Source organism: Platalea leucorodia (genome assembly GCF_965183815.1).
Source record: "Platalea leucorodia genome assembly, chromosome: 6".
Lineage (NCBI taxonomy): Eukaryota > Metazoa > Chordata > Aves > Pelecaniformes > Threskiornithidae > Platalea > Platalea leucorodia.
This window is the reverse complement of record NC_138828.1, coordinates 55095826-55118006: the sequence shown is the minus strand read 5'-3', so window position 1 is coordinate 55118006 and position 22181 is coordinate 55095826. Positions and strand designations below refer to the sequence as shown.

Below are 22181 nucleotides of genomic sequence, written 5' to 3'. Positions count from 1 at the left end.
AGGAACACTTGCTTATGGAGAAGAATGACAGAAAAAGGCATTGGGAAAAGCATCATATAGTTTCCTCAAACTACTGTATGGAGACCTCAGAGAGACAGAAAGCACATGCAAATAAAGAGCACTCCTACAAGTTATTTTGCGTGGGACTGTTTAATTTAATCTAAATCTGATTTTAAAGCATGGATGCTGCAAAAATGGGATACTTGTCCTCACTGGGAACAAACTGAGTTTTAACATGGAATGGAAGGGAGCGTAACAAGCAGGAGCAATGTTGCATCACTGAAAGCTAGTTTTTAAGGCTCCTGAGGAACTTCTACCTATGTATCTCAGACAATTGCATAGATCCTATTAGTACAACATTTCAGTGCATCTTTAATACAGTTAACCTCACAATACAAGTGACAAAGGAAAATGATATTATCTGCATTTTAAGAATGTGAAAATGATAGGCAGGATAAGTGTTTTTCCCCAGGCTAAAGCAGGTCTTGACCTAAACAACAGTGCTGGCCACTGGGCTGAGTTTCCCTCTGTTTTTAACCCTGCTTCTCTGATCCATCCCTAGAGTGGTAACATTTGGAAGTGTAAGACTCTGGTTAGTGGGGTAATGACTCTGTTTGCTATGATTGTGTCTGTTGGGGGATGCTTCCTTGCTGGTTCTCATGTTTCAGGCTCAGTTCTGACAGTTTAATCAAACTGGAAAAAATGCAAATCAGAGTTTTCTTGATATTTATTGAATGCGTGTACTGTCTTGCTACATTTAACAAGAGGATTTTTTTTTCCATGTTCTTCCCCTGCTCCGTTCATCTCTAGAGATTTCCAAAGCAGCTCTGTGTAGCTTTATGTTTATCAGATTTTTTTCTCCTTTTCCTCTCTGAGACAGGAAGCTGAGGGTTTTGACCTCATCTGGATCTTTCCCAGTGTCAGGAGGTGGTCTGTTCAAAAAGATTCCATGACACTGATCTCTTCCTGATTTATCAGATAGCTAGGTCAATAAATAAGGTCTCTACTGTTTTTTCCACAGCTGTAAAATAACCAATGGACTCCTCTGAGAGCTAATTATCAAATCTTTTGAGTTTTTCTTTCAAGGAACAAGTGTTATCTTTCCGGTTAATAAATTCCACTGCAGCGTAATTTAGCAAAGACTGCCTAATTGTAGGAGCCCTGGATCACATGAAGGAGTTTAAGTGAAATGTTAACATTGAAGACATGTTTCTTCTTTATAAATTTTCCTGTGTCCTATCAGTACATTTTCCCATAGTCACCAAACCCTTTTACTGTTTATAAAAAGATTATTGGACAATTGTCACGTCCAATGAATCCACCAAGTGACAAAGAACAGGATTGTTCTGCATAACTCCTGTGGATATGGATAGTGAGGGTTACAGCAGTAAGTGATAAATGGGCACTGTTCCAGATTTGTCTTTTTTCTGTCCGTATCCTCCTTGTCAATACACCCAGCCTTTGTGCTGCTCTTGCCTCCCCATACGACTGGCTGTATCCTGTCCCAGGTGAGGCGGTTCATTTAACATTAGATATAATCCAGTGGAAATATCTCCATCACTAGTTAGAAAGCATCTTTTCTGACACAATGAAACCAAGGAAATGTGGAAGGCTCCAGTGACTGCCAAGACAACTCTCTTTAAACATCTGGCAGAAGTAAAATTAATCAGAACCCTCCTAAAAGATCATATGTCCTAATCTGAACTGATCTACTCCTGTTTCATTCCATAGGAAACCTTTAATTGAAAAGCATAATTAAATGGTTATTTATTAACAGGTTTCACTGATAGTTCAAAATTTCTGGCTACCAAAGGTCAGTCAATAAGCTTAAGCTTGCAAAAATCCCCAGAACACAGCCAAACTCTTTTTCTACTGTCTGTCTTTCTCTTAGTTTATGGACATCACATTATTTCAACTGGGATATTCCTTTTACAAGTTACATATTTAATATGATTCTTCTGGCTATTGAAAAAATGCATAATAATAAAATGCTCATTTTGCCCGAATGCTATAAACTAAAGATTTAATGAAGTATTGGAATTCAAGGAACTCCCAAGACCTAACACCAGCTCTGCCCTTGATTGAGAATAAATAAGATGACTTCTCTGTTTTGATTTATTTATGCTTGCACTGATGTTGTTATCAGTAACCTTTTTCCCAGTCTACTAAGCTTTGGTTAGATTCTCTAAACAACATCTCAAAAAGGTAAGCTGTTTACTGGAGATTGTGATAAATATTATATACTGTTTTCAACAAAAAGCTTCTACGATGATTATTTCTAGAAATTCTCTTACTGCGTTTTAAAACACAAATAATACACAGATGGAGATTGTTTCTACAGGACACTGAACTAGAAAAAATGAATGCTTATCTTATTTCCCTACAGAACATGTGAAGTGATATAATCACAAAGCAACTGTTCCACACACTGCCAAAAATTATCAAAACCACTGCCACATAATACATATGCATACAACATGAGGACTCCCAGAGAAAGGTAGATTTTATGCTTTGGTCATGGTAGAGAAGACAAATCTCACTATTTGTCATGGAGTAATGGGAACCACTCCGGCAGAGAATGACCACAATGTAATGAAGTAGATACCGTAGATTCCTCTTGACACAGAGCCTCCTCCTGCATTACTGGATTAAGTCACAGTCCACATTTGCTGTGCCTGCTGGTATTGTGGCCTGGGTGTAAATCTCAGTAGGTGTTAAATAAGAGAGAGCATCCAAATTAGATAGATGGCTCAAATCCAAAATACCCACTATAAACTATACTTACTATTACACAATCCTATGGACAAAAGAGGTTTTTCTCCTGCCTGTACAGAATTACATTTCAAATTGAATCCAAGCACTGTATACCACTGAATCAAATGTTAGGCTTCACAATAAACAAAGAAAGAGCCTTAAAATAAACCGTAGAGAAACATTTCCTTTGCATTTTTGATTTAAAAGAACCCCACCCAAAACTGCCTTGGGATGACCAGGAGAGTGTAATGATTTCTAGCTGTTGAATTTCTCTTTTGTCTTGAAGAATCTGGGGTAATACCAGGGGTAAAACCATCCCCTATTTTCAGCTCCTTTAACACGTTGTGTTTAATAATCCCACAAGCCATTTTTGGTGAAAAATGTGTTCCAAGAGGGAACAAATCAGCTATTTCTGTTTTAATATGCTCATACACTTTCTATTCCCTCTGTACAGACAAACCTTACCTTTGTAGCTCACAATTCTGTCCTTACCAAAGACTGAAGCTAATACTAAAGGGCCTACAAAAGGTAACCAAAAAGTTCCCTTCTACTATAGGCAGCAATTAAGAAAAGCAAAAGAAAGTTAATTGTGTCAGAAACAAAAAAATCCCTAGTCTACAAGACATAGCCTCTCTCTATTTCTATTTCAAACACACATTAAGAGCAGTTTAGTGCTTATACTGTGTAATATTTGTTATTTTCTCATTCATTGCTTACTCAGACTGAGTTTGATTTTGCTTGCATTGTGTTCCCTGTCTACATCCACACTGGTATATAGTTTTGTTTTCAAAAAAGTTTTATGTTGAAGTGGAATAGGACACTGACTTGTAAAATGCTGGGGAATGCACATCAGGAGGATGCATTCATGGAGAGCTGAACAGCTGGCCAACAGAATGAACACATTACCACAAGACTACTGGGAATTAGTGAGAGAACTAGAAAGCACAAGTACAGGGGGAAAAACATTCTTCACTAGTTTTACATTGGATCTGATATATTTCAGACAGCTGAAATAAAACTAAAAATCTCAAGAGACTGCCTAGTTTGTTTAGGGGCTAAATTTTAACCTCAAGTGGGAAACCCATATTCTTCTACCAGGGAATATTTATCAAATTCACCTAAAAGGAAACTGTAATGTACTGACCTCTTTTAAAAATCCATCTTCAGAAGATTTGTTTGTAGTTAACGTTGTCTAGTTGTAACAATTATGTATCTTGCAGCCAGTTTGGTCGGGGTAGAGGACAGAGTTGGATGTCTTCACATTGCAAGTGATGGGAGTATACAATATGATGACTACATCTGATAACTAGTCTTTCAATTCGTACCTCTTGCACCGTGCAGATATGAACCTGCTACCCTCTGAGATCCTTTTTTTCTTCCCAATATGTGAAAAATTTCCCCTGGCTATTGGCAATCCTACAATACAGTTTTTCTTTGTGAAGCACTGCATTAGCATCTATCAAATCAGTCACGCAGCTATCAAATCAGACAATCCACATTGAATCTCACTCTCTCACATCTTTCACCATGTCACTTATCATGCTTAATACCACAGCAATCAAGCAAACTCACTTCAAAAGCATGCTTCTGGCCCAAACTAAAACACTACAGCATATATGTGCCTTAACCCACTAACACAAACCTAACTAAAAACAATGGGAAAACCTTCTGCTCCATTGGGAACTGCAACTCACATTTTAAAATTTTGGTTGTTGAGTAACACATGCAGTTGCATGCTGAGAATATAAATTCTAATTTCCTCATTTTAGGATTGCAGATGATTTAGCAGCAATGGGAAAGAATATACAACGGCTTAAAATTCACACCTGTTCATTTTCACAATTACATGATTTTCCTCAAATATAAAATAGTTTGCCTTACCATATGCAAATAGAAAACTTATACAAAAGTCCAAAAATAGACAGAATGCAGTTTAAAATACAGATCAAAGTTGCCAGATTAAAGGACTCAGTAGTACTTGTAGTTAAAACAATGTCACATCTCATAAAATATTACTAGTTCAAAGCCTCAGAATTACGAAAGCAAAAGCACCTGTGATAGGCCTACGTAGGATAAGCTCCTTCAACTAAACATAATGAACACTGAAGCAGGTAAAAATAGGTAAGGCAGAAAAAAATGCAATGCTAACAAGAATGGCAGATAGTTTTTTTTATTCGTTAAGCAAATCAGACTGCTGGATTTCAAAGAGGAAGCTTTTGATGCCTGCCTTTTACACCAAGCTTGTTACTCACACAAGTATTATTTTGGTAGATGGGATCAAAAGACATCTAAGCACCAAATACGAATCAGCCCCCACGGTTCTTGAGGATCCTCAGTGTGCATAAAAGCAAAAGTAAAATGTATCCACAGAAGACATGAAAGAAAAAAAACAAAACAGGAACTGCAAACAAAAGTTAAGTTTATGTACCCTGACATCTCTTCCTGAACTCCTTTCTCTTTTCTCACTCCCAGGAATTGCTTGTGTTGGTTTCTAGCCTGTGTATTTATACCAGTAATTCAGGAGCGATATGCAGAGTTACAAACAGACAGGTTGCTTCGCATTTTAAAGGACCAGTTACTTCAAAATTCAGCTTTTTTTTTTTTTTTTAAACCTTTTCTCTCCCCTTGCAGTTTCAGAGCTATGAAATTAAAGAAGTACATCTACACTCAAAGAAAACCAAACTAATTTCTCAAGTGATTATTTTTTGATTAGAAGTCAGTACTGTAACAGTAATTAAAACAACTGTAACAATAATTAAAACAAACATATATTTTCAGCTACTGGGTCTGTGAACTCCTCCTTTCCCTCTCCCAAGTGACATACTTTAGCAACAGTAAGGTGACATCATTAGAGGTCACAACCAGAACTTCAGAGTTTGACAGATGGGCTATAATTGAGCTACCCCCCTTTGAAGAGCACAAAAATTTCATAAGTTTTTACAACAGCACTCTCTTAAAGCAAAGGCTGGTGGAAAGCATAGGGACGGAAAATCTGTTTCTATTTCAGTTGTGTATCTGGTAAGATGGAAAATTTTTCAAGTCTACACAGATGGTAAATAAATTTCTGCTACATGAGGCAGTTCCTGGAATAAAGAAATTTTCTCAAATAACAAGTGCCAAATTTTTTTTTCAGCAAGACTTATTTTTAACTTTCCCAGGGACTTGTTGAGAGAGCTGGAAAAGTGTCCTTTCACCTTCAGAATCCTAGTCTAACTCCAGAAATAGCCTCTAATGTTGTTCTCAGCATAGACGAGTTTTCTTTACACTTTAAAAGACCTTTCAAAGCAAAGATTAAAGCTCCACAATTATACTTCGCTGCTGGTAAACACTCCCTCTGAACATAGCAGCTAGAAAACAAGAATTTTCTATTTAAACCCTAAGACAATCATCAATGACTAACAGTGCTGACATTTAAACTGTCATTATTATGCTTCATGAGGCAATGCTGTTGACACAAGAAAGCTTGTCCTCCATGAACTAAGCGTAATGGAAAGGACTGAGAGAGGAAGCCCAGAATCAGGGACCAATCCACTGCAGACCATACCTGCTAAGGAAGCTGTGAAAAAGATACAGAAAATAATTAGGTTTTTGTCAGATAGTCTTATAAATGGATATAAGTAGAGATTTTGTGCAACTGTAGAAATGAGTGCTGGGCAAGAGGACTAGGAACTATTATCACCACTGCAAAACTAGCTCTTGAGGGTGTTTGGAACAGCTCTCACCCTCATACCAAAGTGGAGTAAGAGTCGTGGAAGCCACTCACCCTTTTCTCCAACAACTTCATATTCCCTTCCTAATCTGTTCATGTGACTGCATGGCTCTGCTTGGCTGCTGCTTGAGCCTGAAATCAAACCCTGTGAAATGGTGATGCTTACAAGTAGAAAAATACACACTATTCTCATGTCAGTGAGTGATCTTTCCCTTACATATGCATAAGCTCCAAAAAGGTAAAAAGTTTAATACTGCCACAATGAGCTTTGTACATGAAATGAGGAAAAAAAAAAAATCAAAGCATTTCTGAGAAGGCAGGAGTAAGGGGGAAGAATTAGTGATCTTAACATGCTGACTAGAAGAGTGTGGGTAAGATGAAGAAGGATTTTTTTTTTTGTCTGACACAGAGTGTGGATGACCTAGAAAAAAATTAATTGGCATTCTAATCTGAGGCTGCTGTACTATTCCCAAGAGAGCAAAATTCAGGAATATATGTATTTTTTCTGAATCTGATTAAAGCTGATTTCCCCACAGTCATAACTATTCATAAGCTTCAGTCTGCAAAAACACAATCGATTGATTTAAAACATATATTGCAAAAGGACCCACAGTAAGAATTACAATATGACTTTTCTAAAGGTTTAATAAAACATTTGCGAAATGTGCTAAATTACAAGTCCTGCAGAATATTTACCCACAAGAATATTAATCAAGGTACAGATGAGGAATTTCTCCCCAAATTATCTTTGACTCTGTTACTAGCAGTATTGAGGAAGGCTTGGAAACAGACAAACTGATCAACTGGGAGTCATTTTTGTGAGCTGAGGAAGCTTTGTGCAATTAAGAGTTGAATGATCACTTTACATGGAAAACTAATTAATTTTCACCTACTTATTTTCCAGTCTTATCCCACCTATAAGACAGTCTCTCAATAACCCTGTCTTTTTTGTCATATTTCTTCTCTTATTCACTCTCTGGTTATTTTGCTTCCCATACAAGTGTAAAGCCTAAACAGGATACTGCTCATCTACCACATCATCTTCTCATCATCTATCAAACAGTAGAGAATATTGGTAAACAGGTGACTTTATCATGCTGGAATAAATTCAGCAGAGGTAGTGAGGTGTGATGTACACATACAGTCACTACTATATTTGTGTGAGATACATACAACTTGGCATTTATTAGAAGTGTAGTGTTTCAGGAAATCTGGATGTAGGAAAGTAGTTTAGTTTTCATTCCCACATTTTTGCTTGTGGCCATGCTTTTTCATTTTCAATGCAGTAAAGATGTCAGCCTTTAAAGTATTTTGAAGCTAAAATTACATGCAGCACAAGCCACAAGCTTTAGCACTGCTGACTTTTTTCATGTATTTCATGCCTTCATATCAAACAGCCATGAATCACATATCAATGATTATTAGCATATGCAAACCATCTTTTTTAAGAAAGTTGAGGATACCATCCAAGAGATCAAAACATGTAGTACAAGAACAGAATCAACTCCTTACAGATTTTTTTTGAATGGGTACATTAGAAGATACATTTTATGTTACAGCAAAACTATCTAAATGAATAAGATGCTCATGATATCCAAATAGAAACCTTTGTTTAATTGAATCTGCTGTGCGCAAAAATGTTTGGGAAGAAGACATCTTACAGGAAAGTATAAATAAACTTCCATTTAATATAAATATTTTACATATTGCATTTTCTATTCTAACCAATTCTATTCAAGGTGAGACTGCAGGAACAATGTGAAACTTAAGATATGAAAGTTATTGCTCTAATATGGCACATTATCGAAGGACATCCTCATGTTACAGTGAGCCAATTTTTCAGTAACGCAGTGTGCATAAGCCAAGTTCCTTATGTTCATTGTTGTAAAAGCATTAGATGTCAGCTGTGACAGAGTTATGAAGGAGAGCAAGGATCTGGTTTACATTTGCATACATTCACCCTAGCGCATGCAGACACTCACACATACATATAGAGAGAAGCTGTATTGCTGCCTGAATTTTTTCATAGAAGGAAGAATTTCCCTCTAAATTTGAATTCATAACCATTTTAGGCCATATCCTCTGGAGCCTGGAATAGTTTTTGGCAGCAGAAAAAGTATTGTTTCATTTTGTAAAGCCATGTTCAATATACCCTATCTGTGGCATAGACTCCCTTGTCTTTATAAACCTCCTATGTTGCCATTAAGAGAGCAGTAAAAGGACACAAGCATGAGCAACACATTTTTAGGTGTTTCACTCATATGTACTACTGTGATGGGACACAAGAAAAAAGCAAAACCAAAACACCACAAACAAAAAAAAAACCATGGGAAACACTTTGCAGATGGCACCCACCCCACTGCAGTCCAGCCCATCGCGGGCTTCAATTTGCTTGTTTGCTTTTAACTGCTGCATGGGAATTGGTCAGATACCTGTGGACTTACCCACCACCATACTACTACAGCCAAATGCTCCTTGATAGCAGTGGCAAAGACCTCACTGCTGTAAAGCCTGAACTCCCAGAGCTGGCCAGGGTGGGCTGCTCTTCTGTGCCTCCCCCCTCAGACACAGCACCACTAACAGGAAAGCTTTTGCTTTTAGCACAGGTCATGTCTGCAGTAGAAAGTTGTGCTGAAAAAGCTGCTCTGCCATAGCTATGGCTTCAAAGGCTCCTTAATATAGGCAGGGGGTGCTCTAATACTGACTTTCCAGGTTACTGCTGTATTTACTGGGTTTTGATGGAAGCTGTATCTCTGTGTGCCTCTCAGATCTCTCTGTTTTCACTTGATTGTTAATTCAAAGTGAACTATATGCTCGTGAAAATGCCAGATGAACAGTTCTAGGAAGTAAAGTCCTCTTTTTGAATTCTTTCTTTAATGAATGGAAAAACGTGTTGTGGATAGTGACATCAAGTAACTCAGAAGGTTTTGCCCAAGTGTTTTAATTCCACTTCCCATTTGCTAAACAGTTACATTTGGGTTTCGTGTACTATGCTCATTCATTTCTTCCACGACAGCTTCCCTCAAAAATGCAGTATTAATTATGAATCTGGTGTCATTTTAGGAAGTGGTCATCGGTCCATTTAACATGACCTACAACTGAGAATTTGTAGACTACAAACAGCAAATAATTGCCCCTTACCAATCAGAACTTTTTAAAGATTCATTTTAAAAGCAAACAAAAAAATGTTTTAAAAGTTTTCTTCCAGCCAATTATTGCAAACCTGGACAATATTAGAAATTTCTGAGTATAAACTGCATGAAACTAGAGCTCCCTACATTGGTTCCTGGAAGCATGTAATATCACTTTGGTGAAGCGATAGTGCGTGACTATGAACTGTGTATAAATACAAATACTTTCATGACCATTTTAGGTAGCTGAACTCCAACTAATGCATAACTTGATGTGCAACAGCCTCTTGGTTTGCAGTCTAGACAACGCTGGCAGCCTTTAAAATTTATTGCTGAACACTGTCACAAAAATGTGTCAAAGTAAAATTTGCATAAAGGTTATACTGTAATGGCCTGGCAATCATCCCATCCTGTTCCAAGCTTGTTTTAAATACTTTTCAGATTGTTTGAAATACATCATACTTCAGTCCAAACACAAAGGAAGTCTGTGGGAAAGCATTCTTTAGCTTCCCAGATGGAGATAATATTTATGATACATATTTTTGTGAGAGCAACAGAGAAAATTCATGGTCATGTAACCACAATAATAGGAGTGCTTTATGACCACCACTTTCTACTAATTACCATAGATAATATGCATAATTTAAAAAACTTAGATCCAACTGTTTTAGTCCACTTATATTTTTGAACCACATCTTCATTATTAAATGGTAAATTTATGCAGCAAGTTTTCAATTCAGAAAAGAGAAACAAATACTTATGACAGCCAAGAAAGTTTCAGGTTTTTTAAAGAAATCATACTATTTGTTTTGCTTTACTTGCAGCTCTTGCCAGATTCTTCCCAATGGCTTCAAAATTATGACCATTTAATAGCAATGTGCAAATGCAGCAAATTCTTTGTGGTGAAGCAACTGTGGATCTCAGTAACAGTTGCCCACTGTACTAATACTACAGACTGTAGCTCTGAGACATGTGGGTAGCAACTAACCTTTGAAAAGCTGTTGTGGCTTAGGATCTCTCATCAATTTTTGATGGTGTTCATATTCACATTATGAGTTTGGAAAAACAGATCCATGTTCTTCCCTAAAACCTTTACAAAGTTTGAAAAACTTTGAAAAACCTTTAGAAAGTCTGAAAATGACAGGAGATGTAGAAATGGAACAAAAGCAAATCCAAATTCCATACATGATAAAATAGATTTCCACTGTTTGAATTACTGTTTTTAAAAAGAGATTATCAGATTTCCAATATTTCGATTTGCCATTGTCCTTCACAAAACTAAGAAAAAACATTCCCTAGATGCCAAGATTATATTTTTAATCCCTGTATATGAAAACAAAGCTATTCTGGCATAAGTGCAGGTCTGAATTGTACAGGAAATATAGTTAGAGAACCATATGATTTGAAAGTAATTTTGCTGTGATAGTGCTTCTATAGTAGCTAGCTTCTGTAGTCTCTAAGATGACAAATTATTATAACACCTCAGTTCAGCAAGGCACTTAAACATACTCTAAGAACACAGTAGTTCCACTGACATCCATTAATACTTTTTAATGTCTAGATTTAAGTAGTGAAGCCTTGGTCTCCCATGACCATGCTGAAGCAATGAAGCCTTGGTCTCCTACACCCATCCCAACAACATTCATTGTTGTCCACATTTTCAGAATTTCTAATGATCGTTATAATCCGAGAACACAGATTTTTTCCTGGTTGTTGGATTGCTCCACTAGAATATTCGCAATTAAATTATCCCCATTCAACAAAGACATAATTGAGGTAAAGGGAGATTAAGACTTCAGAAAGATACTTGTGACAGGTCTGGAAACTAGGTCTGTGGTATTTTAACAGCAATAAAATAAGAAAAAGATCTAAAGTGTTGGATACTGTTGTTCACAACAAGCTCACATCATTACTTTTTAAATAAGAATTTAATGTTAACAAAAGAGTGCTCAGTTGAAAAGGATTATGCACTGTGAATAGTAGAGATGGCAGGGAAAAAATAGTGAGGAAACTATTTCAGTAAAATAGCTAGCTCTTATGATTTTTTTGGAGGACTAAGCCAGCAGGCAAGGCTCCACAGGCTTCCTGTGGAGTCAGTTTACAGGGAGATACAAGTAGAGGCTCTTGGAAGAACCTAAATTTCTAAGTTACCATAAAAAGCATAGTTAGAGCCGTGTAAAACAGAATTTATTACAGATTGTAACGGAAGAGTATCAGCCTTCACATCTCATGGGCAAGCATAACACTCAAGTAGCAAATATGGATGAAAAGGCTCAAATTCCAGTAAGCAATTTTTTTGTTTTCTTACATTAGTATAATTATAATTGATGAAATCATGAAACAAACCTTATTGCAACAGTACAGAAAATGCAAAACTCACAGCTTTCGCGTAGGGGAAAGGTGCTGCTACAAAGACCTGTGTCACTCCAGGCAACCTTCTGCCTGGGTTTCTTTCTACATTTACTGCCATCCTTCTGACAATCTTTTTCTTAAATTAATTTTCATTTTATTGATACTGGCTGATGCTGTCATGCTGACATTAGCTGTGTCCTTAAGTATCCTTTGCAAACTGCACAGCATTTAATCTACAAATCTGGATTAAAATAGTAGCAGTAATAGTGAGCATTAGGTAATAGCCCTGACTACTATGCTCTTTAGTCTTGTAGGAATGACTTTGAGATAACATCAACTGTTTGAAATTGGAAAGCTTCTAAGCAGGCCACCATGAAGAATTGCAAGTAATAAATATTAAAAGCAAAAGTCTCATAAAAGAGAGATGAGGAATTCGTACACTGAAACATTTGTTTACTTCATTCATTTTTCAGTGACACATAAGCAAAATGTTTTAATGAGACTGAAATGCAGTCTGAGATTACCTGTGAAGAGAAACTAATATGAATTCATCACATATACTCCAATTAGTTTGATACCCCAATTAGCCCTTCCTGAAGCAGTATTCTAGACTATACCTTTTCTTGGAAGGAATACATCTGACATAACAAACTTCAAATCACCGTGCACAATACATCAGTTTCATTTCCCAAAACCAGTCATTGTGTATTGATTTCTTATTTCATTGCACTGTGTGCCATAAATTTGCCAGTACCTTATAATCTCTAATCTTATATATTTGTTAATACTTTTAATCAAAAATCTCTGCAGCACACCAGAAGTTTCACATTAGAAGAGAACCCCAAAAGTTTCAGAATTAATACTTAATTTAGATAAGCAACCAGAACTTCAAATGCTGATCCAAAGTTTGTCTGAACTATTTTGATTCTGATTTCTAAGTCTAAGAGAGCTTATCTTCTGAAGATTTACTCCAGAGCTCTTCCTATGGACTTCTCAAAAAATTACTGTGACAATAGCCTTTCTCCAGTGACTGAGAAGTTCTAGAACATGCTTCTTCCACAGGTTAATGAAAATAACATCTTTTCACAGATTTTTTTCACCTCAACCTCCTGGTACTATCTTGCTAAGCTAGTTTGTGGGTTGAATTTTGTTTTTAAATATTAACTACAACTTCCTGAGCCTTATTAAAAAGCCTATTAATAGTAATTCTATCTTTTTGTATGCAGAATGCTTTTCAACACTCCATCTCCTGCTTTCCTTAAATGCAAGGATATTACAATCCTTTATGGATTGAGCCCAACACTACTTGCTGTTATGTATGGTGTTTTTGTAGTTTCTTTATTTCACCACAGTCATGAGTCACTTTGCATTTTATTAAAAATAATAGGTGATATAACATTATCCTACAGTAGAGAGAAATGAATAGTCACATTATTGAGAGCAGCCCTGAGGAGAAGGACTTTGGGGGTGCTGATAGATGAAAAGCTGGACATGAGCTGACTGTGCTCTCGCAGCCCAGAAAGCCAACTGTATCCTGGGCTGCATCAAAAGAAGCATGGCCAGCAGGTCGAGGGAGGTGATTCTGCCCCTCTACTTGCTCTGCTGAGACCCCACCTGGAGCACTGCATCCAGCTCTGGAGTCCTCAGCACAGGAAGGATATGGACCTGTTGGTGAGGGTCCAGAGGAGGGCCACAAAAATGATCAGAGGGATGGAACACTTCTCCTATGAGGAAAGGCTGAAAGAGCCGAGGTTGTTCAGCCTGGAGAAGAGAAGGCTGCGGGGAGACCTTATTGTGGCCTTTCAATACTCAAAGGGGGCCTATAAGAAAGATGGGGACAGACTTTTTAGCAGGGCCTGTAGCGATAAGACAAGGGGTAATGGTTTTAAACTAAACGAGGGTAGATTCAGACTAGATATAAGGAAGAAATTTTTTACAATGAGGGTGGTGAAACACTGGAACAGGATGCCCAGAGAGGTGATAGATGGCCCATCCTTGGAAACATTGAAGGGCAGGCTGGATGGGGCTCTGAGCAACCTGGTCTAGTTGTAGATGTCTCTGCTCATTGCAGGGGGGTTGGACCTTTAAAGGTCCCTTCCATCCCAAAGCATTCTGTGATTTTGTTCTCTAGCTGTTTTCTCCCCATTTATATGGAACAATCTCTAGGCATAATATCTAACATTGGGGAGGGTGAGAACAATGAAATATAGGGAACAAGTCAAAATTTCTTTTGTAAGTGGAGTTTGTTGCTGTTTCATTTTTGTTTTAAATTTCATGGATTTTTACTCAAACTATTGGGAGTCAAACTTCACAATGATGACCTTATACTCCTTTACTGATTCATCATGTAGAAGAGCCATCTTAGTCTTGATTTAAAAATTACTTTTAGAAGATACTGATTAATATAAGTTGCAACACCACAGCAGTTATTGTGTCTGGGAAGTGAGTGGTGGAACTTATTGTGAAGCTATATGCCTCAACCCACCTTTTTATGCTGATGTTGAATGAATTAACTTTTTTGTGTTGAAAAAGAATTTAAATTAATGTGTTAGAGTTCTGGTGCATTTGTGCACCTTCTTAATATCCTCCAGCAGAGATTTTTCTGGCTATCCCTAAGCTTGATGAGATGAGCAGCTTGGAGAAAGCATAAAATGGGGCACATGCAAAAATTTGCAAGATCCTTTACAAGGTAATAGCCATTTTTTCTCATTTTAAAATCAGTGTATAACAATGAAATATTCTCCTTTGGTTGGAATCCTCTTAATAATCAATACTCTTCTGGTTTTGTATGACATTGTTCTCTAAAAGCTCTATTTCATTATACATGTGAACAGACATGCAAGCTGTTGGGATGCCCCAAGCATTACAGCTTGCTCATTAGTTCCAAAGATTACTTCAATTGTTGGAAATTCAGAATGTACAATTCTCAAGTGAAGTGACTATTTTAAAATCTAAAATTTATTTAACCCAGGAAAGCATACAGAAGGGTCTAGTTGGTATAGCCACATATAGTTAATCCATTTATATTTCTGCTGCTCTGAACAATTAATAACAATCATCAGCTTCATGGTTTGGATAAACTGAATTGATTATCAGTCAACACAAAACCAGGAAAGCTTGATTTCTATGGGATCTTTCAATTAGACCTAACATCATTAACTTCTCACAGTTAAATTCAGGCACTTACTACTTCTGAGCCTTAGGAAGTCTTTCTGAGAAAGCTAAGGAAAAGAGGGTGATGTGTTCACCATCTGAACCCTGGTGACTTGAGGGAGCGAAGAATGGTGTAACAGCTGGACCTGTTTGCAAAAAGTATCTTCAGCGTCAGTACATCCATCACGACTAAAGCAGTTTATTGAAATGGAGCTAGTGCTGGTCAAAGATGCTAAACTTTAAGTCCTTAAGCCCTCAAACCTGCATTCATCTGCAGAGCAACCACAACAGATCCACAGCGTCTCACCTCAGCTTCAGTTTGAAGACAGCAGATCTAAAGATAAGAGGGAAGGTCATGCCCTGTCGCCACAATTAAAAGCAGTTTAAAATATGTTAACGAAGAACAGATTTTCAGAAGAATTTAGTAAGAGCAGAATGATGTCTCCTGAAAGGTCCTAAGATCTTAGCTGTCATGGAAGTACCTGAAGTTCAGTACCTTTCTATTATCCCCCAAGGTGCCACCTCAAGGTTTGGGTGCCCAAATATCTTTAGCAATTCATCTCCATGTTCCTTTTCCCATATTCTGTCCTCTATGAGCACATATTTATGTGCAACTATAATTGACACTGAACATTAATCAGACAGTGGTGTGTTTTAGGCCTTAACTGCACTGTTTGAACTGCTGACCTTGAGAGAAACGGTTTTATATACCATTCCCAATCCCTTAAGTCTTCCTGTCACTGCAAAGCAAATACTTGACTTTTATGGATGGATTCAGTTTCAAGTCTGTTGTTTTTCTAATGTTTTGTTAAAATTACCAAAGTGGCTTTCAGGGAAAGTTTGTAAACATAGGCACATTTTTCATTACAGATTATTACTAACACAGACAGGCTTTTGTAAAATAGTATATGATTAGAGATAAGTGATAAAATCCTGCATGCAGGAACATTGTCTGTATAAGAGTCCTGCAAATTTAGAGATAGATAATACCAGAAGCAACAGCAGATCATATCTTTTCCCTTTTGCCAAACATTTTACAGTTGTTGGTAAAGACTTCTTTAACCAAAGTAGTATGAGGTCACCCCTTTAGATCTACAGACTCCATCCCCTTTTGCAGTGCACACAGCTTCGCAGCTGCTGCAGCCACATAACTCTCAACCTTCCTTAAAGGGACTCCTTGTTTTGCTCCTTTCTATGCTCATGTCCTTTATTAGTTTTTCCCACCATTAGTCTCACTAGAATTTTTATATTCTGTCTTTTTAAATATTCAATGGCACAAATCACATATATATTCTCAAATATAATTCTCGTGAGTGTACATTTAAAAGATGAGTACGTGAACTCAGAACAAGATACAAGGAGATACATGGCAACTATCAACATCGAAGCTATTAAAAAATATACCATGGTACACTGAAAGCTAATGTGGGCAGAGTCACAGCACAGTTATTGTATCTGTACATAATAAAAAGAAGTTTTATCTGTATTTTCAAACAATAATTATAGGAATTTGAAATTACATTATAAAAATTAATCTTGTTAACAATATGAAATGTACACATGAATATTGACAACGAGGCTTAGTAAAAAAGAAAATGAGATGCTAAAGTAGAGCAGCTGAGCATACGGTTATAATAGTCAATTAGTTCTGAAATGTGATGTTAATTTGGTTATTTTTTTGATTTTAAACTTGAACTGTTTTCTACAGATGAGTAAGTTTAGCATTTCTGGTACTGCTAGTGAGGTTTCTGTTTCTTAATTGTAACTCAGAGCCATACTTACTGCAAGATCAGTTGAACAGTTACCACGTTAACTGTGATTGCATGAATTGCCAAAGGAAGACTAGCTTTGAGGGCTTCTGAAACGTTTTGCAAAAGTTACATACAGCTTCCAATCATATCAGTTGAGTGTTAATATTAACAAAGGGTTTACACAAGGAAGCAATGGCCAGCAGCTCAGGATGCTGTGTTGGCATACAGTACTTTAGATATGTGAATTTGTGCTTTAGTGAAACAGCTACTGAGGCACTAGAGCTGATTGATAGAAAAAAAACCCCACACAATTAATAGAAACCAGATGTGAAAAAAAACAAGACAAAAGAAGCTGGATGATGTCAAATGAAAAAAGGCAGAGAGAGGAGTAAACAATTACAAATTGGTTATTAGCAAGAATAAGCAACATAGCTGGGAAAGCCAGACTTTAAGATCAATTCTGTAGTGCCACAGCCAGCACATCTCCTCCCATGAAAGCCAATGGGAGTTTTATTGCCAGGGGATCTGTCCATTAAAGTTTTGTAATGATACTCTTCCTTACTCTGTGTAGACTGTGAAACTCTCTGGTTGCTTTAAAATTACAAAACATTGTTTCAAACTCAGCATACTTCTTTTTGCAAGAACATATGCTCATGGGGCTGAGCTGAAAACCAAAGAACTACTGCAAAATGTTTCCATTCCTTTTTTCCCTTTGAAAGTTTTGTTGTACCTTTTCCCTGTTCTCTTTTTTCAATAAGGCTTCCAAACCTCTAGACACAGTCTGTTTCCTAGGAGGGCTAATGATGCCTGATAGCAGCATAAAACCAAAAATAAAACCAAACCTATAGAAGATACTTATCCATTTAGCTTTGAACAACATATATAAAATACATAAAATTTTTTATATATATATATATATGTAAAATAAAGTGAATATAAGGCACCTTCCAAATTCACAGCTCAGCCATTTTCAGACCCTAAAAAGAGCTCATGAAACTTGGTTGTTGTATAGACACATTATTCTCGAAACTGTTTAAAGAAAAATCTGACAAGTTATTGAAACAAGGCTGAAAGCTACATTTTATCTCCAATCAGTTAGTCATGGAATTACCTTCATAAGAAATTGAGGGAAAACCTTAGAAAAATCTCTGCAGTTTATGAGCATCCTACCTTTCTTTTGCGCAGTTTCACTTGACTGTCTGAATATTCTTGTGTGGTCAAATGATCCCTTACATGTAAACACTGAATGTCTTCTGCTGAACTGACATTTGAAAGGCATTTGTTTTCAGGGGCCACTTGAGGTTCTGTGAAACCACTTTCAACCAGACCATTTTCCACTGCCGGGATGAGAGAGCAAGGAGAAGATTGCATAAGGCAGTCGCTGGATTCTACTGCTGAACATAGTTGTCTATCACTGCTGGTGCATGATTCAGAAGAAATCCCACTCTCTACCACATTATACTCAGACTTTCCAAGCCCGTCTTTAAAAGCATCAGATTTCCGGCGCTGTTGTGCAATTACAGCAGTATGAAGCAGCTGCTTCCCAGGCATAATAATTTCTTTCACATTTGGAGAATTAGGAAGATTTTCTTTCTCTGCATCTACTACTTCATTTAAGCCTTTATAATTACAAAGCTCCAGGCTTTGGCCAACACTGCCACAAATGTTGCCTTCTTCCATCTCCTCTTTAGGAACTGTGTCACAGCCAGGTTCCTTACTTATATCTCCAATTATTCCAGATGCTTCAGTTGCATTGTTACTCTCTGATATTGGTACCATCTGTGTTAAGGAGCCTGCTCCATTTAAATTCTTCTCTTCATCTTTTGGTTCCCTTTCTACAGCAGTGATGTGGTAATTAACACTATCCAGGTTGAGTGCTGAATAGTCATGATCATCATCAGACACGTGGACTAGAGTTTCCGTGCTGTCCTCCAGAAAATGCTCCTCATCCTCATGGTTATCGTTTTCATCCACCTCCTTTGAAACATTTCCCAGCTGCTTTGCAGGGAAGCCAATCAGCTCTCCACTATAACAGCACTCTGGAAACGAAGCGCATTTTTCTTTCCGGTCCACACTCAAAACCTCATCTTTTTCCATACTTGTCTGCAAGTTATCAGCTACAAGTCCGTGACGACATGCTGTATTATACTCCACAGACTCCAAAGCCAATCCCATCCACTGGGTCACATGCTCTTCCCAGCTTTTCTTTCTGATTGCTAGAGACATGTCATAACAGTTCAGCAGCAGGCTGCAACGTACCTTCCACGGAGGACCAGAGGAGATGTCATGGCTGCTGTGCACTGCTCCAGAGGGAGAGAGGGTTTCATCATTTTAACATCTGCAAGAAATAAAAATAGACCGGGTTATTGAATCAGCTCCAAATAAAAAAAAAAAGAAAGGGAAGGAACAGTTTAAACAAAAGTGTAAAAGAAAGATAAGACTGCAGGACCAGAAGGACAGGAATTTAGAAGACTGTTTTGTTTAATGTTTTAATACTTTTCATACAAAATTTGACAGCATCTATAATTCAGTATAACTTTTTTTCTGATTGCTCTCCAATGTCAAGTAAACAAAAATGGTATAAACAGGCACATGGGCAGGCAAGTAGTTCTGGAACAAAATTTTGACAGTAAGTCTCTCTTCACTATGTCTGTCATAAGATATTAGTTTCCATGGGTAAAAATGGCATTAATGTCTTATGATTGCTTGCACACAAAGTTATTTTGTATTTCCTCCTCATCCAGAGATACCCGTGGAGTGAAAAATTTTGGCTGTTTCCCAAAGAGGAAGAGCAGAACTTGAAGGTTATTTTGAATTTACCAAAGATATAAACCACTTGTCTTATGAGTAGCTTTGGCGTATTCAGTGGCTCTCATTTTTATTATTATTATTTCACTCTCTTCAGGACAAGTTGTAATTACAAGTGTTACATGGAAACACAAGGGAAATCAGCTGTTGTGTGGTAATAAAAAATACAACCCTCGGTAAACTAATTTAAGTTTTTGCCATATTCCTTACCTTAAATGCACTATAAAACCTGAAAAAAACGCTTGGTGAATATATTCGGGATCTACCATTGTAAGGAAAGGAGGAAACCCTTATTTAGGATGGGGGTCACCAGAAGGCTATCATCTTGCGAGCCAGTGACGTCAGCCCTAACTGTGCCTCTCACCTGGACTGTTGGGCTCTGCCACAGCCCACTGTCCCTGCTTGATTATCTAGGCAAGTATTTTTCACTGACTGCTGTATCAGGCCTTCTGGATGATGGCATTTGAGATACATTAATCTTGCAACATTGCATGTACGAATTAGCACAAAGAAAATACCTCATATTAATTTATAGATTATAAAACAAAATTAACAAGTCTTTTGTCAAATAACAAAACAAAACTTCTGGCCCGTAAAACATTAGAGGTTCAAGGAGCAGACGCTTCTACTTTTCACTCCCTACATAAGAACTGTCAGCACTTAGCGTGGATCTGCTTATTGATTTCAGCAATAAAGAAGATTAAGTACTGAGTTTGTTCTGGGTCATTTCAGTCCACTAAGGCAAATTCTGATTGCCCACCAGGCCACAAAGTTGCCTTGACAAATCACATGCCTGAAGATATAAAAGTATTCATCTTGAAAGAAATGCAGAATTATGCCTGTGCAACTGAACCTCTGTAAATTACGTCTTGACAAACTGACTTTCAGGATAGAGTTGTACATGCTCCTAGATCTTTAACCTTCTTGGAGGATGGCAAGCTTCATTTCACATTCACATTTTCCACCTCTGTGGAGACTGTGCTTAAAAAGAAAATTTATTCATAGGGTAAGAGAATTCCATGCACAAGTCATTAGCGTGTGGGAGGCTGTGGAAAACGGAAAATGACACACAAAGCCAGGCCAAAAAAAATTATCTGCTTTCAGAGACAAAATTTGGTAGTAAAAAGTTAATACAACTTTAAGATTCTCTTTTCTTTCCTGGTTGAATATAAGAGCAAGCCCAAATATTAAAATGTAAAGTCAAATTATTGTATAAATTTGCAGTGCATTTACATTCTTATTCTGACTTAATTTCATATTTTTATTCTCCTACTACTTCTAAGTGTCTGTGGTCCAAAGTTACCACAGGGTGCAAATCAGTAATGATAATACTTTTAACTTCTGCTGCACCTTTTCCTGGTGGACCCTAGAGCTCTTCAGAAGCAATTAAATTAGTTTTACAACACTACTGTGTTTTGTTTTGACCTCTGAATGGGGCAGGTTTACTAAAAGGGACTCTATGATTTCTGCTGCCCTCCATTAGCACTGCTTGGAGTTGCACCTGGGTGCAATTTGTAGCTTCCCTCTCTCTTCCCCTACTAGAATAGTAGCTCCATCTACTTTACGGAAAATTAAACATGGTTGCTACAGCCATATAGGGGAATTTCTGACAAAAATCAAGAAAAAACACCACTAATATTAAGTGTAAAAATCTAAAAAATGCAACTTCCTAATGACAAAAATGCATCCATCTACCGAAGATTTAGGCTGCTTTTAATGTACAGAAGGCAGGCATTCAAAGAGTTAATGGGTGTGTGTTAATCTTGCTGCTGCTAAATGGAGTTACACGTGTGCAGAAAGAGAAGAACAGATCCCTTACTGTTTTTCATTTTTTGGATGTGGAGAGTTATATTTCATGGGGGATGAAAAACAAATAAATTTTACTTTAGGAACCCTTCTGTTTTACTTGCGCTATCACTAGTTTTAGCTGTCTCAAAGACTGCAGAAAAAAATGATTAAACAGGAGAATATCAAATACTTTGCTTGAAATGCAAGAGAAATAAATATATGACAAGGGCACTTTCATTGTTCTCTAAAATATGAGCTTATGTTAGCACTGAGTACGAAAAACTTACCTTACAGATGCCCCCTCTCCAGTCAGCTTCAGCTACCAATTCCTGAAATCCCCTCATTCCCATGGCACATGGAGGAGCCCATAGTTTGGTGGAAGCTTACTTTTCTTCCACTCTCCTTCCACTCCTCAAAGTCTGCATTATCTGCCACACTTCAGCTTAGAAATTCTTTTCCGGCTATAATTGCTTGACAGTTATGGGCCAACAAGGAATTTTTTTTTTTCTCTTCCATCTCTGTATTCAGAATAACCTATTTCCTTTGCACTCACATGCAGGCACATAAGCTGTGCTTTGGAGGATTCACCACTCCAGACCTCTGAATGAAATTCATAACTGTGCTCTGCCAAAGTGCACTGCCACTTTGCAGAAGAAAGGGCTCCTGCCTTGATTGCTGCTTTTCTGCTATTGCTGCTCACTTTTTTTGTGACATGCAGCATCTTTTGTCCTCTGA

The 22181-nt window shown here is 37.3% G+C and overlaps 1 protein-coding gene across 1 annotated transcript in view; it reads right to left on the bottom strand.

Annotated features, from left to right (window-relative positions):
- Positions 1 to 19076, bottom strand: part of DLC1 (DLC1 Rho GTPase activating protein) — a gene marked incomplete at its 5' end in the record, with an annotated part of 217516 nt that extends 198440 nt beyond the window's left edge. The window contains one exon of the mRNA XM_082316317.1: positions 18021 to 19076. Within this exon, the coding sequence (XP_082172443.1) occupies positions 18021 to 19076 (1056 nt within the window). The remainder of the gene's footprint in view (positions 1 to 18020) is intronic.
- Positions 19077 to 22181: the final 3105 nt, after the last annotated feature.